General features: G+C 43.6%; 1 protein-coding gene across 1 annotated transcript in view; it reads left to right on the forward strand.

The window, feature by feature from the left end:
• TTC7A (tetratricopeptide repeat domain 7A) overlaps nucleotides 1–19,033 on the forward strand; it is a gene marked incomplete at its 3' end in the record, with an annotated part of 64,289 nt that overhangs the window by 40,615 nt on the left and 4,641 nt on the right. The window contains exon 10 of the mRNA XM_035891263.1: nucleotides 10,152–10,256. Within this exon, the coding sequence (XP_035747156.1) occupies nucleotides 10,152–10,256 (105 nt within the window). The remainder of the gene's footprint in view (nucleotides 1–10,151; nucleotides 10,257–19,033) is intronic.

Consider the following 19,033-nt stretch of genomic DNA (forward strand, 5'->3'; position numbering starts at 1 on the left):
GCTGAAGGGAGATGGTTAGTGAGAAAGAGACTCTCAGATTCCTATGGGAGTTCTGTACAAGCAATCTCAAAATCCAATTCCAAGCATGAAAATGATGGGTAGACTCAATTATGTATAGGGAAACCTGAAGCTACTGGTGGAATACTTGAACAACGAGCTTGGTGCCATGGTGCTAATACCTTGCACTGGCCTATGTCAGGTGGGGAGTTTACAAGTCAGGTCCTGCTCCCCTTGGCATTCAGATGGAGTTAGCACGTTGCTGCCCTCTGTGCATTTGCAAATCCTCCGGATACCTGATCTCTTGATACTGAGGACAACAATGACTAGATAGGCTATGATGGAAAGGCACAATATCTTCCCATAAGCACTCACAGGGCTTGTCTGGGAGCGTTACTGGCTTTACAGGTTGTGTAACCCGTTTCTCAACAGCAGACAATGCTGTAGGTCTAGTAAGCTGCCGGAGAGCAAATCTAGATCTTAACTCCTGATGGTTGAGAGGGTGAGCGTATCCAGAGAGTAATTGTGGTTCAATCCTAGGTTAGTGTGGAGGAGAGAAACAGGGCCTGATCTTTAACTTCTAATAATTTGCCTGAGAACTCTGTCCTCCTCCTTATATGTTTGGATACCTCTTCAGCTTTCCTAGAAGTTACTGAATATTTGGTACTTAAGAGAAAAAAAGGAACACAAGTATCTGTATCTGTAACTGTCCTATCTTTTCAGCTTTTCAAGTATGTCATGACTTTTTGCCTGTACTTTAAATATTTACAAGATAAAATGGCCTGATCTTGCCTATTGATGTAAAAGCTCTAAATGTTCTGAGCCCTATATGGGGCAGAGGGAATTCCCTTACCCAACAATCCCATCTGTGCAGTATTTCACTTCTAATCCCAAAGTATTCCCTGAGGATTCCTGTCGTATACTCTGCAATGCGTCATCTTGCTAATGGGAGATGTGGCATACATTTTTATACTGCTTCGCAGCTTGATAGCAGGACAGAGTTCATTTAAAAGTAAGTGCTCCAGTGTAGCAGAAAGAACTGATGAGAAAACAGTGTGCTCTGTCTAGACTGCAGAATGCAGAGTACACTTGAGCTTTTATAGGTAAAAGATCTGTTTTCACCTGTCTCAGTCACAGCCAATTCCTGATCTCACTTCTTGGTAATGAAATCTCATATCCTGCAGCGTTACTTGTTCTGCAGTACAGCAAATCATGCTCATAAATCCTGGGTACGACAGGAACAGTTTTATCAACCTGTGAATGCTGGAAACTTTGGTGTCTCTCTTATTTTTAAACACATTTTTAGGATTTGCAAACTCTGACCTTCTTAAAAATGCTGTAAAATCCTATCTTGCCCTCTATTCTACACTGCATTTGACTAGTGTTACTTTTATTTTGTATATTCATCATCTTCAGGTTAAGTCAATAGAGTTGAACTTCAACTATTTTCTTCCCCTGTCAGCCAAAAAATTGCCAAATGGTGACTGTTGTTTTTCACAAGTGATCAGTCTGAATGTCAAACCAGCCACATAGGCTCATTACTGTTATCTATGCTTGAGTTTACACGTTATTTTAAAAAGCATGCATCCTAACAAAAATAGGCACATCACTTCAGTAAGCTCTTACAGGGCAAGCAAGGCCTTAGGGCTTCATAAAAACAGTGAATGAAAAAGCTCAGAGAAGCATAACCTTCCTGTCTGTCTTCTATCCACTTAAGCGGTAGAAGTAATGGAGTGGCAGCAATCTCACTTTCCTGTGCTTCTCAACAACTTCCATAATGAGAAAGATGGTATGGTCTGGTTGGTTTTTTAACCCATTCTTGGGGATGCATGTATACTGAGCTGTATATTTTCTGGACAAAAGGAGTCTGTTTGTTCAAATGATTAAAATCCACTGTGAAATTCAAAAGACTTTGGTAACAATATTAGCTGAAATGCTGGGAAGGCCTAGACAATGGCAAAGACATGCCTGCTGAAGAAAGACAAGAGAGAGAGATGTTCTGTGTCACCAAGTGCAGTTCTGGATCGGGAAGAGAAAGGTTTAAATCAGTCTAATGCAGCACCCCTGTTCTTCTGAACTGGTGACGGAAAACTGAATGCTGAGCTCTTCACAGCTGCTTCAAGTTGCTTCAGCTGGTAATAACCTTCATGACGTGGTAATATAACAGCCAGAGGCTGAGTGGGCATAGCGGCTCCCTAGCTCTGCTGCTGTGCGTAGACAGGCTGGAGTCTGAGTGGCGAGTGGTATGATAGCCCGATGCCATCTGGCAGAGTCCTCGGGCAATGAGATGAACCCCTGTCCTGCTGCCAGAGTAAAATGAGTGCAGTAGGTTGCATCTGCTTGTCTCAAGATTTTTTAAAAAGTGACCTGTATTCAGCAGAATGGGGGAAGGAAGGACCCAACTCTTATTTACGGAGTAGAGAAGACTTTGTGGTTTGGGGCAGACTTGTTCTCTGCTGCTGTAGAGAACTTTTCAGCTAAACAATTTCCACTGGAAGTTGTGGAGATTACCAGCACGCAGCACCCCTGCAGACTAGGGTAGCTCTGCTGACGTATCTGAAGTTGGAGGCAAAATTGTCGCAGTGTCTGGATGATATATTACAAGCACAAGGGATGTGAAATAGGCTCCCTGTGCACTCGCAAGCATTTCCCTGGCCCTGGACCAGCTGGATCAGTTACGTGTTCCCTCGTTCAGATTTCTGTCCCCTTCCACACCTAATAGCCTCATGCGGGACCCAGCCTCTGTGTCACAAAGTGTCGCTGAAGCTCTCTGGGAGTAGAAACTCAGAAGTGGATCGTGGGATTGGGCTCTAGCTTAAACTGACTACTTCAGAAAGTCTTCTAGATCTGCACTGTGAGTCTTTCTTACCTGTCATACTGCTTAAGGGGAAAGATAAACTGGTAAAATAAGTGCCTTGAACAATGCGAGGCAACATTGATGCCTTTCTTCTACCTACCAGCCAAGGAGACAAGATTTGTATTTAGTGATGATGATGTGCCATTTTCCTGAGGGTAGTGAGGGAGGATTCTTCAAGGATAGCTGTGAAATTATTGTGTGAACACTGAGTCTACTTAGTCTAAAAGTGCTGGGTACCGTAATTGAGCCATTCAATTCACAGCAGTCTTACTCTAATCTCTCATGTCCAGTGAATGCTTATTATTACTAGTAGTATACACAGTGCATAAAACCATTTTCATGCTCATATTTAGTGTTTCTGCCCTAACCCCTGCTGTGCACCCTACCCCCCCCCCCCCCCCCCCAACTTGATTAGTGAATTAAAAGCTTTAGGGTATGTGTTTCTTGAGGGGAGGGGTGGGGACTGATACAGTCTCAGGCCAGCTGAGGGAAGTCTGGAGCATCTGCTAGGAGAGGATAATCTGTTCTTACCCCTCACCCCTTATACTCATTTAGGGGATGAAGTGCAGCGAAATGTGCATAAAGGAAGAGCTCAGGAGCAATTGAAGGGGCTGTAGGGAAGAGCCTCTATGAGAGCCCAATGGAGCTGGAAGCACATAGCCCTTGCCTCCAGGTAACTGCATCAGGCTGGGTGCTGGGATTGCAGATGGTGGTTATGTGTTCCTGGGGTGCCTGGCACACAGCTGTCCAGTCCCTCTTATCCAGCGTTGACAGAACAGCATCAGCACAGCGCTGGTCTTCAGGACAGCAATTGCATGACTTTAGAAACAACTGCATCATTGCTGATACTCCCCAGCCCCTGCTAGGCTGTACTGAGGACACCCTGGGGACAATGGTCGACATTACCGTGTAGATAAAATAGGCTGGCAGAGTTAGGGGGATTTACCTGCCAAGCATGGCACCTTGCAAAACCAGGCAGATAAAACTGCTTTTAACTACACAAAATGCTCCTCTCTGCTCTTATCCCTTATGTTTGTTCATCTTCAAAGCAAAGAGGGAAAAAAGAGTCATGCTTGTCTACCTGAATGGTTTTCTTAATAATGAAACGCTTCAGGAGTTACCTGGTGTCATACAAAGGGAAATAATCACATCCTTCTTGGCATCTGTCATTCAGCTGTTTTTCTGTGGGAGCAGGCTCCAGCTCTTCCCAGAGCCAGTCTTGCAGTGTCACTGTGCTCCCCTTGGCTGCTCAGCAGTTGGAGATACCGCAGCCCTGCCCAGGGCTTGTGCTGGCAGCATTCTTAGGGTTTTGAAACCAGTCTTACGCAGGAATGAACTTTGATTTTGGATCCCTTTGCAAGTTGCTGATACATACTGGTCACTGCCAAATAATGACAAGCTAATGTCTGAGCTGCTCATATCTGTGTTGCACCCAAAAAAAGGAATACTTCCCCTTATTTAAACAGTGCAGCAAAAGCAGATGTCTCTAACAGCTTCGAGGAGCTTCAAGTTTGACTCAGCCATGCCTGTACTGCCAACATACAGCTTTCCAGAAGGTTAGGAGGAAAGTTATAAATATATTTGATACATAATTCTGCAGCAACAGCAGACAAATTTTATGATTTAGGCTGTTCCTTCTGTTAGTTTCCTTGCAAAAGCTTAGGCTGGTTGCTAGGCAACTGGCATAAAAAAAGTACATTTCTCTTTGCATTGCAGGCAGAAACCTTGGGAGCAGCCGAGGCCTCGGATGGCTCCTTAAATAGCATTGCTGGGGAATGGAAGTTAAAATATTGAACATTCATTGGTTAAAGATCCTGTTACAAAGGTCAGCTATCTGGGGGATATTCAATAGTTTGGTTTCCTCTGGTGCAAAAGAAAGATTAGAAGGGGCTGTGCCGGTGTGCTGTAGACGGTACAAAAAATGGAAATTTCCAAAGATGCCTGACTGTCGAGCAGAATACCTAGGTGGGCTATGTAATTGCCTTCAGGCTTAACTCTCTTTTCTTGACAGAAAGTGTGAAGTGGGGTGTTTGTCACGTTAGCAAGGACAAATTTATGCTTGTAGATCTTACAATTTAAGAGGTACTTTTAAAAGTGAATATTTGAAGCTGCTTAACTCCAGTGCTCTAACTTGCTAAGCACAGGGTAAAAGAAAAGGGAGAGAATCGGTGCCTGTGTTGAGAGAAGTAAATGTCTTGGGGGGAATAATGTTCATGCTGAGGGATTCACAGAAATCTAGAAATTCACTGGAAAGCTAACACCAACTGATTCCAATGTTTGCAATTGCTGGCTCACTCTATGCCATCTTCCTGTGTTGGTTCAAGGTCACTTATAGCTAGATGGCTGTCACTCCCAGGATACAGGGAATACAAATTCTTGCACAGTGAATGAAGGATTTCCCCCCTTTCTCACAATCCCTTTGAGATAGCACAGTTTGTAAAATCAGACAGGATCATGCTAGAAGTAAAGCAGTACTAGTTGTGGAGGTTCGTCTGTGTACTGAACCGCCAGGTGAATTGGTAATGAGGCTGTCTACCAAAACCCCCACCTTGAGGAACATTTTTCCCTCTGGCTGAAAAGTGTTGCCAAAGAAGCAAAAAAGTAGAAAGGTTTTTGGAACCTTTGCAAGAGAAGAGCAACTCTTTATGGTGTGTCAGGTCTGCATGATTTGCTGTCTGGAAATTCTTCTTCCTTTTAATTACATTTATGGCTTCTTTACCTTCTAAATAGGAAACGAATCTCTGATGTCCTTCTTTTGTTGCTTTGGCATGGTGGGAGAGAAGAGGAGGGGAACAAATGAAAACTGTGCTGGAGTAAGCTAGGAAAACCAGCATTTGGGCAACATCTATGCGTTTACTGTAATTGATGGCAAGATCTCTTGAGCCTTAGGGAAAAGTAGGAAAGAGAATTAAGTGGAGACTCTTCTTCATTTTGTACTGTTCATGTGCAAGCACCTTTGAGGAGTGTGCTTGCATGCTTCCTTATACAATTAGTAAATGCGGAATGGGAGTTGTGTTTTGTAGTTGGATAAGGAGGGTTTTTTACATTTTACTCTTATATGATTCAAAACCATGGCTGCTGTAATTACTTAGGAGGAAGTGTTCTCTCCATCCTTCTGCTTCCGCATAGCTTCCTTGTGATTTCTCGCTGCAGATCAAGAAGTGCCCCACCCCATATTACATAGAGCTCTTTCAGAAGTCTGTATCAAAAGCAGCCATTTGTCAGTATTACTTGTTACTTCCCAGAAACTGCCTTTCATAATTTTCTTTTCATAAATTTTTGTGGAGCATGTTTGTGATCTCTGCAGAAGAAAAATACTGTATGCAGGTAGATCAGATGAGGAAAAAATTGACAGAGGAAACCAGCTTCTTATAGATATTGGATTTAAATATGGAACAGTAGTGCCATGTCCTTCCCCATCTCTATTTCAAAACCCACAAAGTTGTTGGGATGTGAAAGATGGAGATGCCCAACTCAGGTAGTTGAAGTTCTTAAGTCCCTTACGCAGTTGTGGTTTGGTTTTTTTTTTTTAAATGAATGAACATTCCCATTAAAGCAGTGTTTTCACTCCGTAACCTGATTTGAGCTCTGTGCTTTGTTGGTCATAATAAAGGGAGAATGGTCATGAATCTCTTTAAACCTGATGAGGATCCCAAGGCTGAGAACTCAGACATTAAACCTCCTATAAACAAAGTTGAAACCGCCTTGAGGCAGCTGTTGGCAAGCTTGCCATTTCTTTAAACGATCCCTATTTAACAGGTTTATGTGTGGTTGGGGGCGGACTTAAAAGCCTTTTTACCAGGGAGAGGCCAAATGAGACCCAGAGACAAATCCCTAGTTTTCTGAAATCCTTGGGAACTGGTTCCACAGTGCAGTCCTTAGAACCCAAAAATTAGCAAGCTAAACAGAAAGAACTTAAACTCTGGCTTGAATTTTGCTGTGAGCCCCTCTGAAGCTCAGAATTATGAGTAGGAAACATGCACTCACTTGGAGTTCAAGCTCTGCTCTTCTCAAAACATGCCTCACCAATAAATCTAATTATTATTGCCTTGCAGTGAATCTCGCAAACAATGCGCTTGGCTGCCTGGTCCACCCACGCTAAGTGAAAGAATACGTACATTTTAATTATCAGATTATTTCAGTGTTACACAAACACTGTTTCATATTAAATATTTTTACAAACCAATGACATGTATTCAATACTGAGTGGATCATGTTTGTTCCCTGCTTATTAATGTCTGTAATTAATATCTTTAAAACACCTTGATATTATATGTCACACCAGTGTCCCCTAAGTAAGGTCACTGTGGGAGTGGGATATTCTTTCTACTGTCATTCCTTGGCTAACATTTTCATCATCTATATATAATTTCTGCTGAGTAAAGTTTTCAAGGTGAAATTATATAGATCTCTTGAATTTTTAAAATGCAGCTGGGGAGAAAGGCTTCATGCTGCCTTGTTTCTAAAACCACTTCTGCTCCATATGTTTAATTCCAAATTTTATAAACTCCTTTAAACTGTCATAACTTTATAAATGTTTTAGAAGCAGTGTGGAAACTGTGGCTCTCTCTCTGTAAATGAATGTTCAGGAGCTCCTGAGTGCATGTGATAAAGTGACTCCACACAAGAGGTGTTTGGGTGTAGGCAGAGGGTAGGATTTTCTGCTTTGCAGTATTCAGTAGTCACTGTTTTGCTGTTGCCTCCTAAACAGGCTGATGATAGACATGAGAAGCACTCTGTGGTTGGAGGCTATTGGAGGCTGTAGGGTTGGCTCATCCCGAGGACTAGCCTTACTCAATGGATAAGTTGTGAACGGGGAGGGAGCAGAGTTCAAGAGGAACTGGCAAGGAGCCGGATAGTATCACTATCTGCTGGTGTAGACCTTTGAAGGTCCTACGCTTGTGACCCAAATTAGGACAGGTCTCTCGCTGCTCTGTTTTGTGCTACTGTTGGCTGTGCTGGCCCGTGGGGTGGCTGTTGCCAAGTCCCAGGTACCTCCTGCTTTTGCTGCAGTCATGCTGCTGATGGGGAGCTGAGAAACCACCACCAGGTTTAGTTTGTATCTGTTGCCGAAAGCATTGGCACTGCCCAGTGTACAGTCTTTTACACACTTGGCCTTTTCAGTTCACTTTTGCATGGTGAGACGACAAAGGTTGTGGGCTGGGTTCAGCTGCAGATACACTGACCGGCGAGGTGCATGTTGTCCTGCTCTGCTCTGTGGATTTCTCTTGTCTGGGAACACCTGCATGGCTGCAATGTAGGCAGGAGGGCAGTAAGATGATGTGCCAGGCTAGGACCCTCATGGGGTTCTGCTTGCATTTCCTACACATCCAGCAGTGCCACTGGGAATACCAGCTGCCTGCAGTGCAGGTGGCGTTCTGTGAGAGAGAGGAATAAGATGTCGTTAAAACCTGAGACACTACTTGTTCTGAACAAATAGGTGTCAGGGAGGTTCATTCTGAGGGATGTTCCTTCTGACAGCAGAGTGCGGCGATGTGTCTTTACCTCAGGGTTGAATTACTCAAGTTTTTGTTCCTGAGAGGGGTGAGGTAACAGTTTAAGCTCTCAGACAAAGTTAATCGTTTCCCATCTTTGCTCTGATACAAGCTTCCTTCTGGCTTTAGGCAAATTGTGCATTTGCAATTGCATAAAATGGCAAATATTTCCTTACTTCTGTTGATGATACCTGATGCTCCAGGTAGGCGGGAGCAACCCAGAGAATGTAGGGCACTCTGTGGTTCTTCTTCAGACCACGCAGCAGGTACTCGAGCTTTTTGAGGAGGAGGGTTTGTTCTCCGCTGCTGCGGAGCTCGTGTCTTTAGTTATGAGACTGGTCTGTGCCTTAGCGTGGGCAGGGCTGCTGTACATCTGGTTTTCCCTATTCCCAGGCTCACCTCCAAGCAAATTCCTGTCCAGGCTTTTGAATCCCCTAGGAAGAAACGGGCTTTCAGTTCTGTGGAGAAAGGAGGCAGCAGGCACAGCCCCTTAGGTGTGGTGGGAGGGAGGGGAAGGGCTGATGGCTGGTGCGGGGGTGAAGCCGCAGCGCAGGGCTGCCCACTGCAGGGGTTGGAGCAGGCTCCCGACCCTGCCACCTGTGCTGGCAGGAGCTCTGGTGGGGAGAGTCCCTGGGGGTCAGGGTCAGGAGGAGATGGGCAGGACCTGGTAGGAATAGTGCTTAGTTTGACTCTGCGAGCTTCCGTTGCTGCTCTCCTGTAACATGGAAAGGCCATGACTATTTAATGAGCTTCTGAGAGGGAACACCGAGTGAGAGAGGCCCATGTGTGTCGCTGGACTGTGTGGAAGAGTCTGGGAGGAATGAGGCATGTAAGGAGAAATTCTGAGAGAAGAAAACTTCCCCTTGAGCTCAAGGATGAGAGAATTTGGGGGGATCAGGGGTCAGTAGTGAGGAGTGTTGGAAGGCTGAAAGAAACTGTGGTCCAGGTGGGGTGGGCTAGGAGACTGCGGCAGGGCAATGTCTGTCACCGCCTCATCTCCTGACCAGGCCTCACCAGCATCTCAGATGAAAGCTTTCCTCATTCCCCTTTAAACCTTCTGAAATGTGGCAGCCACACATATGTGCTGTAAAAATCAATGTTTGCAGAGCACATTGAATCCAAAGGGCTGTGTAACTGCTAATCTTAATAAACATCATTCATTAATGGTAACGGAACACCAGAAAGACAGCAAAAGTTTTGTGGGCTTTCTTCCTAACACATGCTACTCTGACGACCCGCTGAAAAGTGTAATGCTCTGCAGTTGCCTGCTCCACCCTCTGCATGGTGGGTCCCTGTTGTATTTGTGTTTGTTCTGGAACTGGAGAAGACAAAAAACAATCTCCAGAGCAGACTGCTTTAGCTGCGCGAACGTCTCTCTGAGTAGAGTTGGCCTAAAATGTTAACATACTGGAGGATAAGATGGAGATTATGATCTTTTCTGGCTTACTGAAAGATGGTTGTGTGTAAGGAAAACTATAGCAGAATTCTCGTGAATCAGGAGGGCAGAGTTAAAATAACCTGTGCATTAATGGCCGAGGAAGACTGTTTCTTGTGAAGTGCTCAGCCGGCTGGTTTTTTTGGCACGTTTCCTCTGAGCGTGGGAAGAGTGTGTGTTTGCATGTGCATGCGGGCGCACATGTGTCTGTGTGTGTGAAGGTGGGAATAAAGTTGCTAACTTGTTGCTGACATGTGATTTTTTCATAGCACTTTGTACATTTCACTGAAATATCTTACTTGGACTCTGTAACAGCATTGTCTAATCAGCCTTTTCTATTTCCTCCTCCTTTCTCCCCTTCCTCCAGTCAGCATATGCTGTGTCAGTGCTCAAAGAGTGTGCTAAACTGCGACCTACAGATCCCACAGTTCCTCTTCTGGCTGCCAAGGTCTGCATTGGGTCGCTGCACTGGGTAAGCAAGCTGATGCAGTTCTTACTATGTAATGGATCAGGTGCTGCAGTGACAGTGCCACAGTGTAGCTCCAGTGGGGATAAAGGGAATCCTGGTTAAAAATCATACACATGTGTACCTTTTAAAAGGAGAAGGGGAAAAAAAAACCACCCCAAATCCCAGCAAGAAATCCTGTGGTAAGTCACTGAATTGCGTTTTGCTGGCACATTAAACAAAGGAGAAGGGGGGGAAAGCCGTGACAGCCATGCTGGGGAGTACTTCTTCAACTGAGTGTCGAGTTGAATTGGCCACTCTTGTAGCCCCTGGAAGACAAAAGTTAATAATTATTAAGTGGGCTGTTAGACAGTTCAGGTCTGCTGGACGACTCAGTCATTTGTTCTTGAAGTTGCTGTGTCAGTGTTTTCTGTTCTGGATGTGTTAATGTATGCCCCAGAAGCAGAGTGGGAGTGGAAGTCTGTGCCTGTGAAATTCTGATTATCCCAAGGAGCAGAAACATCTGTCAGTCTTTTGCTGCTTGGTTTAATTAATTGAATGGCAGCCTGCTGTTTTCACCTGTCCTCACCACGAGGTGTCCCTGCAGTCAGCGAAGGATTATAATTGCTAATATAAGTAAAACAAAGATGCAGGAAAGCATGAAAGAAAATACTAGAAGAATCTGCCCAGATTTTGGTGAAGAGTTGTAGGGCCTAGATTTGCTGTTCTTGTGTCCTCCTACCCCCTGCCTCCCTATCCTTGACATCCCTATCTGGTTAAAGTTGGTATTTAGCTGAACTTAATTGAGTTGTATCAGTATACACCACTGTCAGCCAGGGTATCTGGTTATGTATGTTTTTGAATGAACTATACTGTTCAAACTGTAATGGTTAACCTTCATGTGAGTCAGCAAAAACTGGGAAGCATCTTGTTCTAGGAAAAATCTTTCAGGTCTGAGGGCCTTGAGGAAATCCATGCTGAACTACACAACGTACATCTGTTCTCTATATAGAGCAATTTAACTGTCTTGTACCCTTAGCTCAATGTCTAGATTTTGAGTGCTGAAAGTTCTTCAGTGATATAACTTTCACAGTGAATTTTTTTAATGAAGCAAATAAGGTTTTTTCCTGATTCTTAGAGATGTTAAAACAATATGAAAGCCAGGCATTTACAACTGTGTTGAACACTCTTATTAATATCTCTGATGAAGTTTTCAAAGCAAGATCAATTTGTCATTAGCCTAAAACATCAGTGAGTATATTGATAATCTTTACTCTGTAGGCTTTGAAGCTAGAGGAACTTCGTGAGATAAATTCCTGCATTCGTTTGGAGCCATGGTGGGGGACTGCAAGACCCTGACAGCTTCCCTTGGCAATTCTGCTGTCTCAATGATTGCCAGGAGGCAAAAAAAAAATTAAAACCCAGCAGAAAAGTTGTGTTAAATGTGAAGAAAACCTTTCTCTGACATCAGGCTAATTTTTGTCTAGGAGCCTGAATTTTAGTGTTAGGAGACAAACTTGGGATCTCCATCTTGCAAATAAATCTCTTGCTCTTCTGCTTTCCTGCTCCATGAACACAAATCCAACAAGGGGGAAGGCACTGGAGCCATGAAGCCAATGGAGGAAGATGATCTGTTGGACCTGACACTTAAAACAAGGAAGAACTGTTTGGGAATGTGAAGTTTGGGGGCAGCCTTGACTGCAATGACTACGAGGTGGTAAAGTTCAGGAGCCTGAGAGAAGGCAGCAAGGCAAATAGTGGAATGGTCCATTCAGACGTGCTTTGACTGACCACTTCTAAACATAAACAGTGACTTCAAGAAGGCTGTGGTCTCTTGATACTTGCTAAATATGTGACCTCTGCCGTAACTATGTGACCAACTGCCTTTGGAAAAATTGAAATACAGTGAATGCATCTGGTGAGACTCCATGCTAAAATCAAGATCCCTGGGTGGTTCTTATCTTTAACAGGAGCAATGAAGTTTCAATGCAGACACTCTACCAAACACTGGGTCACTGATATCTGTTGAGGTGAAAGGACAAGATTTCTGTACTGTGAGAAAAGAAATGGCATAGAATCTGTTTTCTTTCATGTGCTACCCTGGTGTTTGAGCTCTCACTGTTGAGGACTAAATTTCAAGTGGTGCCATTAAAGTCCACTGACTGTGATGGATGAGGAGTTAAATGTGAAATTATGAGCCCAAATTGAAGGTGCTGCTATGCCAGGAAATGGGCAGACAGGATTTGTCCTTATCATTGGTGTTTCCCCAAACATCTCTTTGGATCTGCTAGCATATAAAGAATACTTTGTTATAGACACACTTAGAAAAGAAGGTGAGACTGTAATTCTGTCACAACCCTGTCCTCAGGCAATCCAGTATTTCCAGACTTCTCATACATGGGAGAGCTGATAAAACAGCAGTCTACCCTAAAAATTAAGAGAAAGAAGGGAGAAATGATCTGGGTTTGATTATTGCAAAGTAAGAGGTTTTTTTTCCTCTATCTACTGCTTTTTTGTTGTGTGAAACACTTTCCAGTGTTTTTCTGTCAGACCCTGGCTCAGAACTGGGGTGCAGTATGAAATACAAGTGTGATTTCACAAGAGAGTGATTTTACTGCATTTACCTAGAGCGCAACCTTATGAACTAAAACCAAATTAAAAATATTCCTCTCCCCTCTTCCTTTCACTCAGTGGCCTACCCTGATACCAAACTTGATGATGGCTTGAAGAGTTTTAATTAAGTAGAGTCAGAGGGAAATCAGAGCATCTTTTAAAAGAACTGAAATGATAGTTTCCCACATCTCATAGTCAAAGGGATGCTTCTGATATTACTGGCAAACTCCTGTGCCTAATAAAGACCTTCCTGCTTAGCAGAGCTGTTTTTCTAAATGTCATCCTTACAGTAATTATTTGCATTTAAATTACATGGCAATCAAATCAGAATTGAATCATTTAAACTGGAAGTGAACAAGCTGATCAATGCCAGTATAAATAGAAAGGAGGATAGACGTGGCACGGGAACAGTCTAACGGACAAATATTAACAGTTACAAATACTGAAATATATCTTGCTTTTCAGAACATATAAAATATGATTAATTTCTCAATTAGGAAATACATCTATGTACTTGATTGCTGGCTAGGCAGGAAAAGGGTGAAATCAGATCACCATTTATCCAAATGAAACAGCTGATTTGTATGTCCTGCATCTGTCTGCTATGTGCTTTTGTTGCAGTATTGTACTCTGTTTATGGTCTATGGACAAGAAGTACTTTAGTCTTACTTCAGTTACTAGCAATAAAAAAAAAAAAACCCAAAACATTTATGCAGCTGGATAATTATGGAATGTCATGAGCAGCACAGGATAGTTTCTTTCCTGATTAATCTAGTGGCTACTTAACTCATTTTGCTGGCTTTGTACGTGGTGTCTCAGCACACTTTAAGAACCAGGGAAAACAAAAAATTAATTGAAATATACCATAGCGATTTACAACATTGAGGATGCTCAGATCACATCTATGAAATAATCTCTCAATGCAGAACAAATCAAAGTAAAAACATGCACACATTCATACTGTGCCATGCAAATCAATATACAACACAGCCTAATGTGGAAAAGAACTAAATGCCCCCAGCTTCTGTTGTGACAGTATGACCAGATTATTAGCTGATGTAAGTTGGCACTACTCCACCGGCATATTACTGGCACCATGCTGGCTTACATCAGGAGATGATCTGCCCCATCAACCACTAGCTTTCAGGATTGGGCCTGCAGTAAACAACTGAGTGATATAAACAATGTTTTGATTAGCTTTTTCAGAATTACAGGCTTTCACAAATTAAAAAAAAAAAAAAAAAAAGCAGAGTGAAGAGTAAATCATTACTTCATTAATTCTAAAGCTTATGCCAGTTGTCTTGGGAGGACCATAAAAGCTCCAAAATTAGTGTGCCTATATAGACCACGCTTATCTGGTCAGGATGCAGTTGGACCTGTACTTAGTAAGCTCATGAGGTATAAAAGTTTTCAGTAAAGTTGGAACTTTTATTCTGTATCTAGCCCATTACACAGGTATTGTAAATGCCTTTGTAGTGGGCTCAGAGTTACTTTTGAGGTATTGTGCTGCCTGGCCTTCCAGTTTGCTGGAGTTTCAGCACAACAGTTTGCTGAACTCACATGTGAATGATTCCAGCAAGTGAATACAAAGTCCATTTGTCTTTCGCCAGCTGTCTTTTAGCTTTCCAGAATGCACTATTAAGTTCTTGACTTATTGAAGTTCAGAGTATTGTTTTAAATTTTCATAGGAAAGTTGATGTAGCTTGCAGTGGAATATGTCCACACTGATTTTGTCCCGCCTTGGTCCACTATAAATTCAGAGTTCCACTTACTAAAAGTTGCTTGCTGCAGTTTCTTCTTTCACTCAGCCTTCCCTGGCATGGCTTCAGCTGAATGCTCACTTGCCTATTTTGGCAGTGACTTTGAGTTGCAGCATGAGTTGTTTTTAATATTTTAATAGTACAGTACTGTTAATTTCACTACTAACGTAGATTCTCCTGGACCCTGTTATGGCAGGTGGTGTGAAAATACTAAAACCAGAACTTCTGCTTAACACTACAGGCAAGTGTTAAATACTGAATTTTTCCATTTTAGGAGCCTTATTTAAAGTCATTTAGGGCTACTGTGATGCTTTCTTGTGCCTTTTACTCCATTGATTTCAATGGAGGCACACTGAAAACTTTGTGAATGCATATAGAGACAAATGGACTATAGTCCTAGGATAGGCTTGAAACTTCTAGGACTCTGGTCTGACAGGAAGACATGAGGCGTGTTCTTACTTTTTTCATTGCCCCACAGTTGATGTAACAGAAATAGTGTTGTACTAAACTTGTGTAGCACCAAGTGATGCCAGTACCATCAGCTAGAATGAGCTTTTGGAGGGACTCCACCCCATGGTAAAAGCTGCAGTGCAAGATGATGTTGTGCCTCTCAGACAAAGACGATGTTGTGCCTCTCAGACATCTCCCTCACTTCTTTTAACTGATCCTAGTGCATGCAGTGAAGTGCTCTGTTCTAGTGCTTTACTGGGAAGACCGAGATCATGCCATCAGTCAGGGAAAGGGGGAAGAGAGTGGGGTTGGGCCAGGCCAGACCACGCATGGAGTCGTAAAAAGTGAGTAAGACACCATGAGGTCAATATGTCAGGGGCGGGAGTTGGGGGGAGGTTGGCGGGATGTAGATTTAGAGCTGCATACTTCTGAGGTAACAGCTTATCATTCATTACTTTCACAGACCACTTAATCCGAGAGCGCTTGTCTCCTTCTGCCCGTTGTTGACCCTGTCACTATAGATAATAAATGCTCTGCATGTGCTTGTACCCAGTCGCCTAGGAGCCCTGGAGTCGCATGGAAATACTTAGGTCTTACTGCAGTGTGAATAACATTGAAAGATCAAATCTAGTCCCATTATCGGAGTTAATCTGCCTGCTGAGCAGACACACTAGGGTGAGAGGCTACTGAGAAGGCAGGGAATGGTAAGGAGCTACTAGAGATCTCTTCCATCTTTTGAAAGACATCCTTGCTTCCATCACAGCTACTATTATTGGGCCAATCCCAAGGGTTTTAGACATCAAAAATGACCCAAGAATTTTGCCTTCTATAAGTTTCCCTTGTGAACAAACCACTCTTGCTACAGTGGAGAAAGGCCCAAGTACTCCTACATGCAGAGTAAGTGGGTGGGCTTAGCAGTGGTGACACATGGAGAAAATGTTGACTAGACCAACAATAGATTGGATTATTTTTTTTTTCCTGACATATGTAACATGATTCCCTTTGTATGCTGTAAACAGCTGTGGTACAAAACCTTTCCATTATACTGTGCCTTGGTGGCCACTTTCTTCCTATGCATTTTTCCTATTCTCATTCTCTTTTCCCAGCATTTAATTTTTTCTCCTCTTTGAACTAGTCTCTATACCTACAACCCAGTATAAAGAAAGTTATAAGAGGAGGTGAGTCCAACCAGTTAATATCACACATAATTTTGCATAGATACCCTTTCTGTAGGATTTGGGTGTCTCATGTGCTTGGGTATCACTCAGTCTCACTGGTGTCCAAACTGCCCTGCTTCACTAACCTTGCCTGCTGTCTTAAGTCCAGCGTCACTCGATGTGTTTCCTGCCTCCTCCCTTGTGCACTCCTCTTTTTCAGCACAGTAAGGTGCCCTTTCCATGCTGCTGCACATCGTCAATTTGCTTGTCCTCAATTGTTCTAAATCCAAGCTGGTGAGAACTGCAGCTCCCACTTACAGTCCTGGAGGGTGTTGATTCAGTGGGGTAGGGCTTGCGCTTTTCTAAAAACAAGCTGGGTGGCAGTTGGAAACCAGCTGGGTGGCGATAGGCCAGGGGACAGCACCTGCTGTTCCCCACTCCCTTGTCAGTATGCTCCCGGGCTTGGCTTGAGCACACACCAAAACCTGCGGTCAAATAACAAGGGTGGCTGGAACAGCCACTCTCTGTTTCAGGGAAAACATCCCTCAGGGTTACGCAGCTAACAACTGTTCCTTTTCCATCAAAGTTGATGGAGGGTGTGGAAGAGGGGAAAAAAAAAAACAAACAAAAAACCAAACCAAACACCCCACAGTATTACAATCTTATCGGTGTCAGCTCAAAGTTTGGCAGCCTGTCTCTCTCCGGGTGCCAGGTGTGTGCTTGTTTCTGGTGTGGTGGAGAGGTTACTTAGCTAGTGCTTCCAGGTGCCTCCTGACAGTTTATACAGCTTGAGTTCAAAATATGAAAAATTCCTTTTAGGTTGTTTTTCCCCCATGTCTGCTTTCTGAGCTTTCTTCCATGCAGGTCTCGGAGGCAGGGAACCTCTTCCTGCCACCTGTGGTGCTTCCCTTCTCTCTACCAGTGCAAAGTATGCAGGAGAGTGTAAGAACAGTAAGGACCAAATTGGAGGTATATCTGCTGTGTGGCTTTGAGACTGTTTTTTGCTTGCTTCTGAGAGAATAACAAGTAGTGATTCTAAGGAAACCGAATTCAAGCTGTTAGCCACGCTCTTGATGCCCAAAGAAATCTCTTTTCCATGGTGTTGGGAGCTGCCATTGGCACTGCTAATGACCAGGTAAAAGCAATATGCGGTGCATTTCCTAATCACAAAGTGATGCTGTGCTGTGCCTGCTGTAGAGAAGGACATGTGGCATCCTGTGGCTTAGAGCTTACTAGCAAGGGCCTATAAGTTCCAAGATGAAGTTTCTGTCCATGTTTCTTGCCCTTCCAATGCAGTATTGTGTCACCTTAAGATTGGAGTCCTCCTCTGAAGTGAATAAACCATTTAGGGTTCCCTTCATGTTGAGGCTGGCCCCTGGCTGTGCAGTAGGAGTAGGAATGGACATCTTGATTATCCTGATAAGCTTTCTGCCGCTTAGCTTGCTTCTGTGTGCCTTGAGCTCACAACTTCTGGGAAGCCCACAGGGTGAGACTTCACATACCTGGCACCGCATGGGGAGAGAAGAAAGGGGGAACAGCTCCTGCTGCTTCAGGTCCTGTGGCAGCATGTAGAGAATGGTTGTATCTGGTGGGACTCCAGATGGGTTGATACCTCATTTGCAGGCCTCCCCCTCTCCCTTTCCCATTGCTACAGCACGGAGTGGAGACATCTCATGTGCTTAAGGACCCTCACGGACACAACTTTACTGGCAGAACACAGCTCAGGCTCACTACTGGTCCCTCACTCAGGTGTATGGAGAGGGAGTTTTCATCCAGACTGCAATCTGGTTGTCCTTGGAATTTAGTTGGTAGCCCCAAGTACGCCCCAGGCAGGGTATTGCTGTTTCAGGTAGTAGTTTCCTGAGTAGGCAATCAGCAGGACTGATGCACTGGAGAGCTGAAACCTCACAGTGGGTGATGTGAGTGAAAGGTTTGGCTTTTCACACTTGCCCAGAATAATTGAAGAGTAGGAGAATGGGAGAAGAGGGGGCAGATGGCAGCCACAGCAGGGCTAGCAAGGGAAGTGGCTGAGTGCTGCAAGAAGGAAAAGTAAATGCTCTCATAAACAGAACCAGCTGTGCTGGAGTTTGCAAGGCCACTTATTTTCAAAGCGGGCTTCAGCTGACCCAGGTTGGCATTCATGAGAATCTTTGTGGCTGGTCAAAGTGCCATTAGTGTTTATGTTTAGTATGCATAAATGTTTACAGGAATGTTTGTGCTAGAAATGCTCTTTCGGCCATTCTGAAAAGTTGTAGTTTTAATTATTCATATGATAGATTAATCTGACACTCACAGGTGGCCCTGGCTAGCTGGCAGGCAAGAAACCTGAATGGTGTGCTGCTGATTTATGCAGCGTAGGCCATCAGTCAGAGACTGGAAACACCATCAGGTGACTATTCAAAGAAACAATGGAGCAAAATCTCTCCAATGTTAAATGTCTCCATTTCAACTCCAAACCTCTCATTTAATCTCTTTTTTTCATACACTCTACCCACCCCTACCCTTGTTTGCTAGTTATTAGAATTCCTTGTATAGCTCCTTTCTTCATCTAATGGAGACTTCTTGGATGAAAGTGTGTGTGGGGAGACAAGGAGAAACAATGAGGAGAGAGAGTGGGAATATAGCTGTTTATGGTGGCAAAAGAGGTGCATAATTAATTTTCTGGCTGCAGAGATTTTGTGTCTTACATAAAAGTTCCTGAGAGCTGAAGCATTCAGTTATTGTTTCATGGGAAGGGGCTTTTTGTTAGGGTTTGTTGTGGGTTTTTTTGTTGTGTTTTTTTTTTTTTTTTTTCTCCCCTTGTGGCAAGTTCAGTGGACTTTTG

The sequence above is a fragment of the Egretta garzetta genome, unplaced genomic scaffold (assembly GCF_000687185.1).
Source record: "Egretta garzetta isolate BGI_Z169 unplaced genomic scaffold, ASM68718v1 scaffold123, whole genome shotgun sequence".
Taxonomy (NCBI): Eukaryota; Metazoa; Chordata; class Aves; order Pelecaniformes; family Ardeidae; genus Egretta; species Egretta garzetta.